This window comes from Penicillium psychrofluorescens (genome assembly GCF_964197705.1).
Source record: "Penicillium psychrofluorescens genome assembly, chromosome: 2".
Taxonomy (NCBI): Eukaryota; Fungi; Ascomycota; class Eurotiomycetes; order Eurotiales; family Aspergillaceae; genus Penicillium; species Penicillium psychrofluorescens.
The window spans coordinates 2219199-2234331 of NC_133440.1; the positions used below are offsets into that span (position 1 = coordinate 2219199).

The following is a 15133-nucleotide window of genomic DNA, read 5'->3' on the forward strand; positions in this document are numbered from 1 at the left end:
GCATTCCTCGGTCCTTTTCCCCCCTCCCCCTTTCCCTCTGCTCGACCACTTGGCACTGCCGGCATTGCTAGATTCAATGATTTTCATACCGCGTCTTCCCTGACGAAGACTGGAAACGAACGTGCCCTTTTTTATTTCTCTCATGATGCGATGACCTGATTACACTGTTCTGGGTTGGATTACCCTTCCATTTCCCCACTCCCCCAAGTTTGTTTCAAACCGGGCGTTTGTTTCGTTCCTTGTTTCCTTATGCCATCAGGGTTGAGCGGCGTCATCAGGGTGACGGGCAAGCCTTTATCATCCCGGTATTAGATAGCAATGGACGATCTCTCCTTTAAGCTGATTAATCTCGTAGAGATATACACGGTCCCTGAGAGGGCGATAGGTGGCCGTTGCAAGAAACATTAGGGTATTGATTATTTCAGGGTATTTGTCTAGAAGCGGCCTCTTTAGGATCCAGCAACACTAGATCGTAACTCGTCTCTTCACCATCTAATTCTGGTAAATTGAGACCATGGACTATACAAGCATATCAGCCGACTACACCTGGACATGGGGCAATGAATAGGAATCAAATACTCACGTCTGCAAACTTCGGCTCCACAAAAAGCGCCCTGCCCTCCGCAACCATAACAGCCCCTTCAGTCTCTTCCGTCAACGCCTCCGCTGCATCAGGAACAAGGCTGCCAAAATCCAAAGGTATAGCCAGCGGCAAGGGAAGATATGTCATCCGCCCTTCCACCCAAGCCTTTCGCCCTTCAACCTTGGCTGTCTCCGCGCGGAGGACATACAAACGGTCTGGGAGAGCAGGTTTCCGGAAATCCACATTAAGATTTGCTGTCATTCCTAATCCGCTCGGGAAGGATGCTGAGACACACCGCGCGAAGACTTCGTCGAATAACACAGTCAAAAGACCGCCGTGCACGAAGCCGGGGTGCCCGCATAGATCGCGGCCGATGTGGAAGATTGATATCACGTTGCTCTTAGATGTACCCTTTCCGGATTTGGAATTTGTTTCTTGTTGCGAGGCTGTGGTAAAGCTGGCCCACATATACGGTTGAAAGGCCAGCTTCCCCAACCCAGAAAGACTCCCGCCCACGAAATGGTGCTGTCTTATCGGTGGCGGGATGGCAAGGTGTGGGCGTGTTTCTTTGTAGATTTTGGGTGCTGCGCGGAGAGATTGGACTAGAGGAATTTGGGAGATGAGTGTGTCGATGTTGGCTGGCTCAACTTGTGAGGATGGCGCGGCTTTCACCGGAGGTATTTGTGTCCGAGCTTGTGGGAGTGCTTGTTCGTGGACAACTGCGGATCGCGCAGGTCCCTTCTGGTGTAGATGGGCGGTTGGCCCGAAGGGCGAGGGTGGGACGCCAGCAATTGCGGTTGATGGTTGACGAAGCAGCTGTCGAGCTGCTTGTAGAAAATAGGACATTGCGGCAGAGTGTATATACTTCTCGCGGATGGGACCTGAGAAGGGGTAGGTTAGCGGTGATCATAAGGCTGCGCCCGGACCAAGTACCTAGATTTGACGTGATTTGGCGTCGAGTATAGTAAGGAAGGAGTATCAAGATGTGAATACGGGTTTCGGAGCAGCTAGTTTGGCGCAAACACTGTTAAATACCTGGATAAAGGCAGTCCTGTTATGTGAAAGAATCATCGCAAGGCTTGCGATGGAAATTTTGGGAGAATGGCGCCGAGTGGACCTGCGAGATCTTCCGGCTTTCGGACTCGGGATCTTTTTTTTAGGCCACTACTGCTCTTTCCCCAGTAACAAATGGATGCATTATTCGCTAGAACATTTTGGTATTTTCGCATGCAAATGAGTATCCTCGCCAGACTCCTTGTTCAGTGCCCACAGGCTGATTTTTCTGTTCAATAGTGGGGCAGAAGCCGAGTATCGGGATGTCAGGCCGGATTTAACTCGGCATGCCGACATAGATAAGGATACCGATAAGCCAGTTAGGGCTTCGATTAACTAAATGCTGTATAAAACGATGAGGGTGACTATACACGACGCCTTCAACACCGAGATTGTGCCAGCCTTCATTGATGCTCTTGTAGAGAAGCCTGTAAGCAATGCGTATCGTATTGTCGCATCAGTTATTTCTTTGTTTATTTCTTTCTCCCGAATTACTTCACGATCTTTCTTCCCCGCCACGCTCTCCATCCTTCACCCCTTCTTCTCCTGTCACAACCACCACAGGGACTGTGAACAGACTTTATTTTCTACCGTGAAAGCCTCTATCCTTTCGTCTGGGTTTACGTTGATTACTCAATCGCTCGATCCTCAAACCAAAACCCATTCCTGCCTAGACCTGAGACGGCTCGCAGCAACCATCCAAAGTATGTGACTTTGCTCTGATTGTTGTCTATCCTATATACTGAAGACCAATACTCACAGCAAAATGGAAGAAATGAAAGAAATGGAGGAAATGGAGGAAATGGAGGAAATGGAGGACTCTCAGGATCAGTGGCCTAAGCGGCTGATTCCTATTGAGGAGTGGATTCAGGAAACTGAACATTGCGAGTGTTGCTATGCTACCAACGTCAACGAGTTGATCCCATTCTGCTACCACATCTGGTGCCATGGCTGCCTTTTTCAGCGGTATGAGATGGCCGTCGACGACGTCACCGCGTTTCCCGTGCGCTGCTGCGACGGTGACATTCCTATCACCGATGCCATCCGTGAGATAATTGGCGACAAGCTTGCAGATAGCTACGAGGCTATCTACAAGGAGCGCACTGACCCCAACCCGGTGTACTGTTCGAAGAGTTCCTGCTCCGTGTATGTTCCTGATGCTGTGGTCAGCGACAACAGCACTGTGGCCTGCTCCGCCTGCGAGACTATCACCTGTGTGCTGTGCAAGGCCGAAGCCCATTCCGGAGCCTGTACCGAGAGGGACACTACACTGACCGACATGGCCGAGGCTAGCGGCTGGAAAGAATGTCCCCACTGCCACAACATGATCGAGCAGGCCGACGGATGCTCGCTTCTCTTGTAAGTCTTCTTGCCCCCATCAAGTAATACCTGAACCGATCACTGACTGATTAGCTGCAACTGCGGTGTCGTCTGGTGCTTCACGTGCCGCAACGACTTTGAGGACTGCACCTGCCGACAGGAGCTCCCCGACCGCACCTTGGCTTCTCGCACGTCCTTCCACAACAACCGCACCTAGGCAGCGTTGGGAAGCGTCCCACGGCGTTGTATGTACTAGAGCCATATGAGGCTACCTAAGCAAGAGTTACAAATTTATGATAGTTGACTGCCAGTTCACTCTCTCTTCCTGGCCCCTCGTATTGAATTGTCACTCTAGTTTCAATATCTACCTCTGGGGGGTTAAGTAGGGCGAAATGGTATATTGGGAGATACACATAGGGCTGTGCACAGAAGGGTTAGAAGTTCAGCGGATCAAGATGTCCGAGGAACGACTTGTTCCCTTCTCCACGAAGAAGAGCCTCAATATCGATCCGCCCAGCAGTCAGGTAGCGCTCGCTGACCCCAATATTGATCCGCTGCGAGAGCAATTGTTTTAACTCTGCCCTGAGACCAGCCATCTCAGCCTTGGTCATGCTACTAGCCTGCTTGTCGCGCTGGTGCCGTCCTCCACCACGGCCCCGACCCTTACCCTTCGACTCATCGAACTCGTCACTGTCATATTCAACGCCCAGATCATCGGCAGCAGCTCGCATCCAGTTATCTTCCGCAGAGATCTTCTCTTTCGCGATGGTGGAGTCGGTGATGCGTTTGGCAAGATTTATTCGCTGCCGCACGCGAGATACCACGCGCCGGTCGATTTCAATGGACTCCAGGGGAAGCTTCTTTGTTGGTCCGTTGCCATTGGACTTCTGCGCATGCGTTTTGGCGGCCAGTCGAGCAACCCCGACGACTTCTTCGGGGGAGCAGATGATCACGCTTTTACCGGTTGTTCCCGCGCGGGCCGTGCGGCCTGATCGGTGGACGTACGCGTCGGCTGTGCGTGGGGCGTGGTAGTGGATAACGCAGTCAATGCCCTTAATATCGAGACCGCGTGCCGCAACGTCAGTAGCCACAAGAATGGAGCTAGGATCTGATGTAGGTGAAGAGAACCGCTCGACCGAGCGCAGTCGCGCTTTTTGGGCCATTGATGAGTGAAGAGCGAGTGCAGGGAGTTGCAAGTTTTGAAGAAGTTGGGTGAGGCGGCGGACGGCGGATATGGAGTTGGTAAAGACAAGGGTTCGATGCTTGGGGTGATAGAGGAGAAGAGAATAGAGGTAAAGGTCCTTTTCCATCGCAGGACACTCGACAATGCCCTCCTTAAGTCCCTCTGCCATCTGCTGCACGGGGTTGACATCAATGAACTTGGGCTTTTCTTCCCTAAAATTCAGCTTCTTGAGGAGGTACTCCATAGACTCCTTCTTGTCCAGGAGATCACCGCCAGTCCATTGACGCTTGCCAGCCAACTTCTGCTGTAAATCACGGTGGAACGTAGCCGAGAACACGAGAGTCTGTCGAGATTTAGGTTCTTGCTTTTTGTCCTCATCGTCATAGACGTCCGGATCTCCATCTTCTTGTCGATCCAAGGCGGTAAGGATATCTTCGACCTCCTTGAAATTCCCTTCGCTGAGAAGCCTGTCGGCTTCATCAACGACTAGGAATTGAATCCGTTGCATCTTGCGGATCAACCCCTGTCCTGTGCTGAGAATCTCCCACACTCGGCCCGGTGTGCCAATGACAATGTCAGCTGTGGCAAGATGTCTCTGCTGCTTTTGAATTGACAGTCCGCCGGTCAAAAGAGCAACCCGTGCATCGATGTCCGGGGCATTTGTAGTGAGGTCTCCGATATGTTTAGCCAGCTGATGCGCCAGCTCTCTGGTAGGGGAAAGTATAAGCGCCATTGGAGACGATTGCCGTTTTTCTTGGCCGACATCCTCCCTCCGTTGCTCAAGATAATGTTCGAGAATTGGAATTCCGAATGCCAGAGTTTTACCGGAACCGGTAGACGCCTTTCCAACCACATCATGCCCATTTAAAATCGCAGGAATACAGGTTTTTTGAATCGGTGTCGGACTGCCAAATTTTAGCTTTGACAGACTCGTCAAGAGCTCGGGGGAAAGGCCAAGAGTATCCCAGGTCGACACATCCACGCCATCATCATCTTCCGTCTCCTGGAGCGCTGCAAACGAGAGACCCAATTTGTTATTCCGATCTTGTGCTGGCCCTTTGGCTTTGGGCTCTTTCTTTTTGGCCTCCTTGGCCTCCTTTTTATTCGCCTCCTTGGCCTCCTTCAATTCTTGCGCATCGTCGGCCGGGCCAGCAGTCTCGTTGGATGGCTCTCCGTCACTAAAGCCCGCCCATTCTTCTGCATCGCCGTTTCCGATTGGCACTGACGGTACCTTCAGAATGGACTTCTTCGGTTTTCCCACTTTCGCCTATTGACAACCAGCGCATCGGTTAGCAGCAGCTCCGCAGCAGTGAGACCAGTCATGGCATACCTTAAATCGGATTTCGCCAGAGCCTTCCGGTCGCACAATGTCGACTCCGTCGATCTCTTCGAGCCCAAAAAAGCCATGGGCATCTTCCAGTCGATCAGGAAGAGTGACTTCCTTCCAGTTGAGATCATCAATTTCGACAAGTCCGTCCCAGGAATCGTCCTCTGCAGAGGCTTTGGCAGCCTTCCGGCGCTTCTTTGACTGCAGCGCCTGGGTCTTGGAGTCGCTTCCTCGTTTCTGGCCCATGATGCTGGATGAGTTTGACCAAGTCAAGCAATGCGATGCGGGAGAGAGAAACGATCGAAGCGCCAAAAGAAAAAAAAAAGCGGCAGAAAAAAAAGTTGGCCGCCTTCGCATCTTATCGCTCCCGACATCCATGAATTAATTGTTCATCGTCATTCCCATTTATATTCTCTATTGTGGTTCACTATGGGCAAATCCTCCAAGGATAAGCGCGACGCCTACTATCGCCTCGCCAAGGAGCAGAACTGGCGTGCGCGTTCTGCCTTCAAGCTCATCCAGATCGACGAGCAATTCGATCTTTTCGAGTACGAGAACCCAGACAATGTCACTCGCGTCGTGGATCTGTGCGCTGCACCGGGAAGCTGGAGCCAAGTGTTGAGCCGAGTGCTTATCAAAGGGGAGAGCTTTGGTCGACGCGCATGGATCGAGAAGAAGCGGAGAGAGGGTGCCACAGCAGTGGATTCAGACATAGAGATGGGAAGCGACGTTTCCCCTAACTCGGAGCTAAAGCCTCGCAAGAATGTCAAAATCGTTTCAATTGATCTGCAGCCCATGGCGCCCCTCGAGGGCATCACGACTCTCAAGGCGGACATCACTCATCCCTCGACTATCCCTCTTCTTCTGCGTGCCCTGGACCCGGAGGCATACGAATCTTTAACTACCTCTTCCTCTGCTTCGCCATCCCCGGCGCCAGCAGCCATCAGACAACCTCACCCGGTCGATCTGGTGATCTCTGATGGTGCCCCGGATGTGACAGGCCTTCATGACCTCGATATCTATATCCAATCTCAATTGCTTTACGCCGCGCTCAACCTGGCGCTAGGAGTGCTCCGCCCTGGCGGCAAGTTCGTGGCCAAAATCTTCCGTGGTCGCGACGTCGATCTTCTCTATGCACAGCTGCGCACTGTGTTTGAGCGAGTCAGCGTAGCAAAGCCACGGAGTAGTCGTGCTAGCAGCCTCGAAGCTTTCGTGGTCTGTGAGGGCTTCATTCCACCCGTCAGCCATGGTGGGGTCGCAGGAATGGAGGCATTGAAGAACCCTCTCTTTGGTGGGGCCGCAGCGCCAGTGTCTCTATCAGCAAATGGCAATGTCGGTGTTCAGGTGCATGATGAACAAGATGAATCTGCGGAAGCCAGATCTCTTCAGCAGCCAGACGTATCGTCGACTTTAGCGAGCACTGCTCCGTCCAACCACACCACGGAGGTCCGGCTTCTACACCCGGCCACAGATCCATCGCCGACACAGCAAGTGCCATCTGACAAGTTCGCAACTGAGAACCGATGGATCCCCTCTTTCATCGCATGTGGCGATCTCTCCGCCTGGGACTCTGACGCATCTTACACTCTGCCGCCAGACCACGTCAGTCTAGATCCGGTGCAACCGCCCACAGCTCCACCCTATCGGCGGGCCTTGGAAATGAGAAAGGCCAAGGGCGGCGCGTACGGGAGGACAAAGCTTGGAGCCTTGGGCCGGGCGTGATTGGTGGTCTACGAATTATTGTTGGTTACGATATAGATGTGGCGTTTAGGGATCCGGTGAAGTCAAAGAAACATCCATAGATAGATACCCACGGATTCTAGTGCTGTGTATAGTGTATCCGAGGAAGAACTATCTCATATTCTCGTGTTCCTTGATTTAATGTCTGCATAGGTACATCGTAGTGAGGCACCGTCCCTGAAGTCCCCATGTGGACTAGCGGTGTTGACGGGGCAACCGCCACAACAAAGCGTCACCACCGGCTCGTGTTGACTTTCTGCGTCTGCAACACTAGGTAACTACCACTGTCTCACCACTCACCATGTCAAATCCGCTCTCCCCCTTATCCTCCTCCCACCGAAACGCGCGAGCCCACTCCCCACACTTGACTTCCTCGCCGTTTCTCACCAAGCCCATGTCTGCGGGCCCCTTCCCCTCGAGCCCGCTGAAGAATTCCTTGAAGCTCAATATGGAGTCTCACGAGGAGTACCCCGTCGACGAAAATGATTCCTATGTCCACAATGATCAGGAGGACGATGATGATGATGCCAATGATAACGACTCCTTCCACGAGGCTCCGAGCTCCCCCTTCCAACCCGAGACTCGCGAGGACACAGTCGATTTTGGGACATTGCGCGAAATCCAGCGCATGTCCCCTGGTTTGGGTGAACGCGACGCAGATGATACCACTAGCTCGCCGTTTCAGCCTGACACTCGTGAGGAGACGGTGGACTTCCAGAGACTGCACCAGCTGCAACAGCCCATGTCGTCCGGTCTGGATAAACGATTTTCATTTGACGACCCGACAAGCTCCCCGTTCCGAACTGATGGTAGGGACGACACCGTTGATCTCGAAAAGTTGCGCGAGCTGCAAGGTGGATCGCCTGGCTTGGATGCACAGCCGCTCATCGACGCGGGTGCTAGTTCGCCCTTTCGGCCGGAGGAGAACGCAATCAACTCTCAGAAATTGCGCCACATGTCCCGGTCACCATATCGTGGAAATTCCGCCACAGCTAGGCCCCGAAAGCGGTCGTTTGACGAGACCCCGCAGGATCATGGAGATGAGGCGCAAATGAACGAGCGATGCAAGAAGGGCATGATGAGTCGAGTGGGCGATCCTGGCATCCATGTGGACGAGGATCCGAGTCTCATCTACAACGAAAGCATGGTCTCGGCCGCACATAACCGCTCAACCGTCGCCAATAGCGTGATGGAAGACAAACATAACGAGGGAATGAGCACCGTGCTTCGTGAGGATGGCGATAGTGGAATTGCAAACAAAGAAAACTTCATCCCAGCTGGTGACGATGATATGCATGACTCAATGGATGACACATGCCTCAGTACCTTCTCCGCCGTGCCCAATGTGGACATGACTGAATTTGCAAGCCTTCGGGGTGCCTCGCCTCTCAAAGCTATGCGTAACAGCGTTGCGCCCAGTCCGGCCCCGACAGACCGCCGTGATCCAGCCACCCCGGGGACAGCGCGCAGGGCATACAGAAGCAGTGTGATGGTTGACGGTGGCTCGACTGTGGGATCCCCTACCCCAAGACGGAGACAGTTCCAGCAGACAGAAAACCCGGGCGAAACACCCAACCTGCTTGATCTCACGGATCACATGAATTTCCTCTCCCGTAACTCCATGCAGAGTGGACGGTACTCTTCGTCGCGGCGGTCACCTCTGAGGGCACTACGGGAGTCTATTCGGTCCCCGTCCAAGGCGTCACTGCTGGATTTTGATATTCCACCTGCACCGACTCCTCGCTCTATCCCCACCATCACGCCCCGGGAATTGGAGTCTCTTAAATCAGGGTTCATGTCTGAGATCTCGTCTCTCAGGGCCACGCTGAGTGGAAAGGACGCCGAGGTCGCCAGTCTGAAGAAGGCGATTGCCGATGCGGAAAGACGCGTCGGTGAAGCTCTGGAAGAAGTGCGGAACGAAGCTGCGCGCAGAGAAGCTTTGGAGATCGAGCAAGGTGAATGGGATCGCCGGGGCAAGGAGATGGAGAGTGTCTTGCGGTCTGTCCGTGCAGAGTTGGTTGAAGGCGAGCGCGAACGAGACCGTCTGACCCGAAAGGCCGAGGAGGCTGAGAAGAGCAAAGAAGAGCTCGAGGGCAAACTCGTCGAGCTGGAAAGCCAACTGTCGGCCGCCCGCACCTCTTCATCAACGATGTCTGGCTCGGCAGCTCCGGCCTCCAAATCTGCTGAGGATACCGCGCGAGAAGTCCAGGACGCCGTGGAGAAAGTCGCTCGCGAGTTGCACACTCTGTACAAGGGCAAGCATGAGACCAAGGTCGCCGCGCTCAAGAAGAGCTACGAGGGACGCTGGGAGAAGCGCGTGCGCGAGGCTGAGAATAAACTCGCGACCGCTCGCGAGGAAGCTGGGCGTCTCCGATCTGAGCGTGACGCCGCTAGCTCGGAATCTATGGTTGCTACCAATGCTAGCATGATTGCCCGGGAGAACGACGAGCATGAGACCGAGAAGCGCGTGTTGGAGGCGCAGATCAAGGGCCTGCAACAGGAAATGGCCGCGCTGAAGGAAGACAGTGCGCATCTGCGTTCTGAACTCAAGTCCGAACGCGCTGAGAAGGGCGAGCTGGTCGCTGCGGTGGACGAGTGGCTGGCTATTCAGCAGAGCCAGCCTGCAAACCCGGTCCACGAAGCTTCAGTCTCCTCACCTGCTCCTGCAGAGGATAATAATGATGAACCTGCCGAAAAAGACTGCGACACTCTCCGTCGCAGCGTTGGTCGTTCTGGGTCTATTCGTCTCCCTAGTAACGGCGAGAAGCGCATCCCCCGATATGGTACTTCGGGTGGTCACTCGCGAACCAACAGCGGCGGCAAATCGGGCATTGCAGTCTTCACCCCTGGCCGTGGAGGGATCATGGGGTCGATTGAGAGAATGGGCCGTGGCGGTATGTGAGCGAATACTGGACCTTCCATGTTTTTTCCCGTGTGTTTTTGGATTCTCTCCGTTTGATTCCCCTCCTCGCGACGTTGTTGTTTCGGGAATCTTATGATTCTTCAAGACCTGGTACCCCCAGGCGTACATTATTGTGAATATGTGAATATGATTTATTGAATGACTGCGTATGTACCCTGTAGAACTAAATATGATGCTATACACTGGTAAAACAGGCATAGCGAATCCCTAGACGAGCAGCGTCACCACTCCTGTTCGACGCAGATCTACGAAAGACCCACCTACGAATCTCTTTTTTTTTGGTTTGAGCAGCCTATTATGAACCGCGCGCGCATTGACTATGCACGCCCACACCTATGGTGAATGATGAGTGAGTTCGCAGCCAATACCATCTTTCACCGGCTAGCTATGACGACGTCTTTCCCCTCGTGTTGCGATCGGCTTCAGTCTAGCCCAGCCATCTGGGAGCTCCACGCGGTTCTACCGCCCCCCTAGTCGATTTCGAGCATGCTGACAGGATGAGCTCTCCATATCGGCTTCTCCCCAAAGTCAAAAAAACGTGGGGAGATAATTACATCGTATGTAGTAGAGCAACATATGTCCTTTTTCCCCCCGCTCTCCCCTTCCGCACTCGCGGGATGCTCTTGTGATGGCGGGGGACTATGCACTAGCTTGCCCATGATGAGCCGTTTTCCCCATCCCCTACGATCCATGGCACTAATAGGCTGTGCGGGCAGAAGTCCGAGGGAGTGGAACAAGGCACTCCGCAATCCTGCAGTGAATGATTTCTTACAGCATGCTACAAATCCGGTTATCCGTAGGGTTTCGCCTTTACCAATCATGGGAAGACAATTGCCAAAGGTGGACTCGGAAGCTAGACTCGGCCCTGCTAGGCCTTGCCGACTCGGGAGTACGATAAACACCTGACCTGAACAATGGTTTACAGGGATCGGGTGTTGTTCCGTGGCATGGAGCTGAATCCAAGAAACAGCGGAATTGTGCAAGGTTTAGGAACCGTAGCGACCCCGACATTGATTGGCGTCCCATTGTTGGATCCGCGTGCGAGCGCAGAATTCTCAGCATACGGCCCCGCAAAGCCCCGACCGGCCTGGGGAGGCGTTGGGACTCCCCCACAGACCTCCATTATTGCGCACAACGGGGTGGTCGAAGATTGCTGCCCACCGCGGAATTAGCGTTTGCTTTCTCCAGTACTCAGCCGAGGCGTGTTCATAATTATTAAGGACGAGACACTTTGAGCCACAAGAATAATTCCGGAGTAGACCGTGACCAGACACTAATATTGATAATAATGAATTCTCCGACAATCGGCAGTTTCTTCTCCAGCTGCAGGAATGATTGACTCGGTCTCCACCGAAACGTCGAACGCCCGGCGAGGATTATGATTAACCAATCCGCGATCTGGGCCCTTTGCCACGGTCACGATGGGTCAGGGGCCGGGCTGATCAGAACAGTATTCTGGCACTCTCGATCATAATCAATGAATCGGATCATCCATGGCATTCATACCGCGGATCCCGGTAGGGGTTCTCCCTGTGAGACTGTTACATTTCGGGGCATTATGGATGGTTTTGCTTCCGCGAAAGAATACTAATCATTCATTCTCACCAAAACAGACTTACTTGCGACATGGTCCCCACCGGGCCCAACCATTCTCCGCCCATCGGCCTGAGTGGCAGCCTCGACTGGACCCCCCTAGGGCTAGCGGCTCCGATCCCTTTTCGCACCATGGCCACACACGGGATCGGGGTTTCGCTGGAGTATTTCGGAGTTCTGTCCAGGCCCACTGGAGAAGTTTTCCTGGCGGATATTATTATTATTCCTTGGGTCCAACAATGATCCTCATCATCGGGCCCCTGGCAAAAAATCACCGTCAGCCGCAACGATGCGAAATCGGGCATCGTACAAAAGAGCATACAGCCGACTCCCTTAAACAGGAATACCTTCCGAACGGACCGAGGGGTAACGTGACCGGGCCGAGCTCAGGGTGACGACAGTCCAGTGGGACAAATGTGGAAATGCCTCTCGTGGTGGGGAACCAGACACTAGTGCCAGTGGCTTTTCCCCGGTTCCGCCGGGGCCCCCAGACACACCTAAACTCCCGCCTACTTAACCTTCCTTCTCCCCGCCTGGCGCGCGAACGCCGCTATACTCTTAAACATCACATACGTGCTTCGCCACACGCATGTCCGCCCACGCCAGTCCCCCGTTTACACTATAACTATTACTGCCACCGCGACAATGCCCGATTCTGACTCGCAAGGGAAGCGCAAGGCCTCGGTCGCCGGCCTGTCGGGCCACAACCGGCCCGTCAAGCGCCGCGCCTCCAAAGCATGCTGCTGCTGCCGCGCCCGCAAGGTGCGCTGCGATGTCGTGGAAAACGGTTCGCCCTGCACGAATTGCCGCCTCGACCAGGTCGAGTGCATCGTCACGGAGAGCAAGCGCAGAAAGTAAGTTGACAAGAATCATAGATTTTTTTTTTATTATCAAAAATAGAAAGAAAGAAAGAAAGAACTCCCTGGGGCTAATAGAGCCTGTCTCGCAGGAAATCTCGGGTCGAAGTAGATGACAACAATCAGACTCTTGACTCGCCCGGCGAGGCGTCGGAGGACAATCTGGCTCTGCACAGCAGACTGAGCGACTCCCTGGGGTTCAACGAGATGGAGCCCACCTCGCCCTCGCAGACCTCGGTCGATATTGACCACGGGCAGCATATGCCGCATTTGCTATGTTCGTTCTTTCCCACCAACTCCTTGTTGTCTCGCTAACCCAAGGCCCAGATCAAACCCAGGTGCAGCGAATCGGTTCCGATGATCGTTACCGTCGTCGCATGGCACCGAACCCGGCCGTGCCCGCATCGATGCCCCTGGCCAACGTCACTTCGCAGATTCAGCAGCTGTTGGACCCGTCGTTTGGTAGCCCACGCGGCGGTGTCTATCTCCCAGACTACATCCGCGGTCTGCCCGCACGACTGCAAAAGGAGGACACTGAGTATCTGGCCGCCAAAGGAGCACTGACTGTCCCGGATGTGGACCTGCGGAATGAGCTGTTGAAGAGCTACATCCACTATGTGCACACCTACATGCCCCTGCTGGATCTGGAGGACTTTCTGCAGACGATCGTTCAGAACGACGGCATTCACCGCATCAGTCTACTGCTGTTCCAGGCGGTCATGTTCGCTGGCATGGCCTTCATTGACATGAAGCATCTGCAGGCCGCGGGCTACCAGACTCGCAAAGCAGCCCGCAAAGTCTTTTTCCAACGCGCTCGGGTGCTCTACGATTTCGACTATGAAGTAGACCGCATCTCCCTGGTGCAGTCTCTTCTCCTCATGACCTACTGGTACGAAACTCCGGACGACCAGAAGGATACCTGGCATTGGATGGGAGTCAGTTTGTCTCTGGCTCACACCATCGGCCTTCACCGGGACCCCGGGAACTCGCGCATGGATCTTCGCCGCCAACGAATGTGGAAACGTATCTGGTGGAGCACATACACTCGCGACCGGCTGATTGCCCTGGGCATGCGGCGCCCGATGCGGGTCAAGGACGATGACTGCGATGTGCCGATGTTGACCCTGGACGACTTTGAATTCCACCCATTCTCGTCAGAAATCGTCGGCATGGTGGGCAACTCGGAGATCTTGCAGAACGTGAGTCACCAGCGCGAGCTGGCTCTCATGTTCATCGAGAAGGCCAAGCTGTGCCTCTGCGTCAGCCACGTACTGTCAGCCCAGTACTCGGTGTTGAGTCACAAGTTCGGCGGCACCATGGAGACGACCATGATGCTTGTCCCGAAGAAATCCACCGCGGAAACATTCGAAGTGCGCCGCTGCGACCAGGACTTGGAGGATTGGCTGGCCAACCTCCCCGTGGAAACCCAATACGTGTCGTCCGGCGGATCCAAACTGTCCGAGGCAGAGGAGGTGTTGCACTCACATCGCGCCCTGCTGAAGATGGTCTACCTCACGACATCTAGTGCGCTGCATCGCCCCCAGGTTCTTCCCGCCATCCCATACCCGTCTATGGACGCGGAGCTGCAGGACATGTCGCGAAACAAGGTGCGACATGCGGCAGTGGAAATTACCAACATTGCCCAGGACCTTCACAGCCTGGACTTGACTCGGTACTACCCTACGACCGGAGTGACGGTGCTCCTGCCGGCAGTCATTATTCATCTGCTGGATATCAAGTCGAGTGACCCGAGCATCCGAATGACCAGCCTCCAGCGCTTCTACCAGTGCATGCGCATCCTCCAACGCCTGCGCGAGATCTACGCATCGGCCGACTTCGCCACATCATTCTTGGAGGCCGCGATCCGCAAGGCCGGCATCCAACTCACAGTTGCTCCGCAGGACGTACAGTCAAACCGCCGCAGCGCCAACGGCGAAGGCAGCCGTCTCGATACTCTGACACCACCGCCCGATTCTCTGGCCCAGAAGATCCCAGACCTGACCTATCCCAGCCCCAAGGAGGCAACCGCCGGCCCGCGGACCGCCTCAGGTGTATTCGCTTCGACCCCACCACACTCCGACGGCAGCGACAACGGCAGCACAAACAACCTCAACCCGAACTTCACCCAGCAAGAAACCCGAGCCATGCCTCCACTGGAGTCTGAAATGAGCCTGACGGAGTTGATGGACCTGGCCAACGACGCTGAAGTGACCCAGAACGACTTCGACGCCCTGATCAACTTCGACGATGCAGGCAATGACTTTTTTGCTGCTGACGAGAATGGCGCTTCATCCGGCCCCACTATGGCGGACAATCCTGTGAACGTGATGTTCGACTCTATCTACCCCAAATCGGTGGACAGCGCGAACCTGGACCCTGCCGATCGCTCCGAGGCCTACGCTGCCGAGGCTCAGGCGCACAACCCGGCCGGTCTCACCACTGATCTGGATACGGATCTCGGACTCACCGTGGGAGAGTAAAGCATGTGCCTTTGTTTTTTACTCTTTCTCTATCCTGGACATCTTTTTAATTACTTATTTGTTTTATTATTATT

The 15133-nt window shown here is 54.3% G+C and overlaps 6 protein-coding genes across 6 annotated transcripts; 4 read left to right on the top strand and 2 right to left on the bottom strand.

Moving 5' to 3' along the window:
- Nucleotides 1-492: 492 nt before the first annotated feature.
- PFLUO_LOCUS3029 (uncharacterized protein) lies at nt 493-1051 on the bottom strand (the record flags this gene model as incomplete). Its single annotated transcript, XM_073780232.1, has 2 exons — nt 493-519; nt 584-1051. The coding sequence occupies 2 exons, from the start codon at nt 1049-1051 to the stop codon at nt 493-495; spliced, it is 495 nt and encodes a 164-aa protein (XP_073637107.1).
- A 1351-nt stretch (nt 1052-2402) lies between these two features.
- On the top strand, nt 2403-3173 carry PFLUO_LOCUS3030 (uncharacterized protein; the record flags this gene model as incomplete). Its single annotated transcript, XM_073780233.1, has 2 exons — nt 2403-2995; nt 3050-3173. The coding sequence occupies 2 exons, from the start codon at nt 2403-2405 to the stop codon at nt 3171-3173; spliced, it is 717 nt and encodes a 238-aa protein (XP_073637108.1).
- Nucleotides 3174-3390: 217 nt separating this feature from the next.
- Nucleotides 3391-5712, bottom strand: PFLUO_LOCUS3031 (ATP-dependent RNA helicase; the record flags this gene model as incomplete). Its single annotated transcript, XM_073780235.1, has 2 exons — nt 3391-5406; nt 5470-5712. 2 exons carry the CDS (start codon nt 5710-5712, stop codon nt 3391-3393), a joined length of 2259 nt encoding a protein of 752 aa, XP_073637109.1.
- A 183-nt stretch (nt 5713-5895) lies between these two features.
- On the top strand, nt 5896-7188 carry PFLUO_LOCUS3032 (tRNA (uridine-2'-O-)-methyltransferase trm7; the record flags this gene model as incomplete). Its single annotated transcript, XM_073780236.1, has 1 exon — nt 5896-7188. One exon carries the CDS (start codon nt 5896-5898, stop codon nt 7186-7188), a length of 1293 nt encoding a protein of 430 aa, XP_073637110.1.
- Nucleotides 7189-7507: 319 nt separating this feature from the next.
- On the top strand, nt 7508-10108 carry PFLUO_LOCUS3033 (uncharacterized protein; the record flags this gene model as incomplete). The annotated part of the gene is made up of 1 exon (XM_073780237.1): nt 7508-10108. One exon carries the CDS (start codon nt 7508-7510, stop codon nt 10106-10108), a length of 2601 nt encoding a protein of 866 aa, XP_073637111.1.
- A 2259-nt stretch (nt 10109-12367) lies between these two features.
- Nucleotides 12368-15059, top strand: PFLUO_LOCUS3034 (uncharacterized protein; the record flags this gene model as incomplete). Its single annotated transcript, XM_073780238.1, has 3 exons — nt 12368-12576; nt 12672-12856; nt 12907-15059. The coding sequence occupies 3 exons, from the start codon at nt 12368-12370 to the stop codon at nt 15057-15059; spliced, it is 2547 nt and encodes an 848-aa protein (XP_073637112.1).
- Nucleotides 15060-15133: the final 74 nt, after the last annotated feature.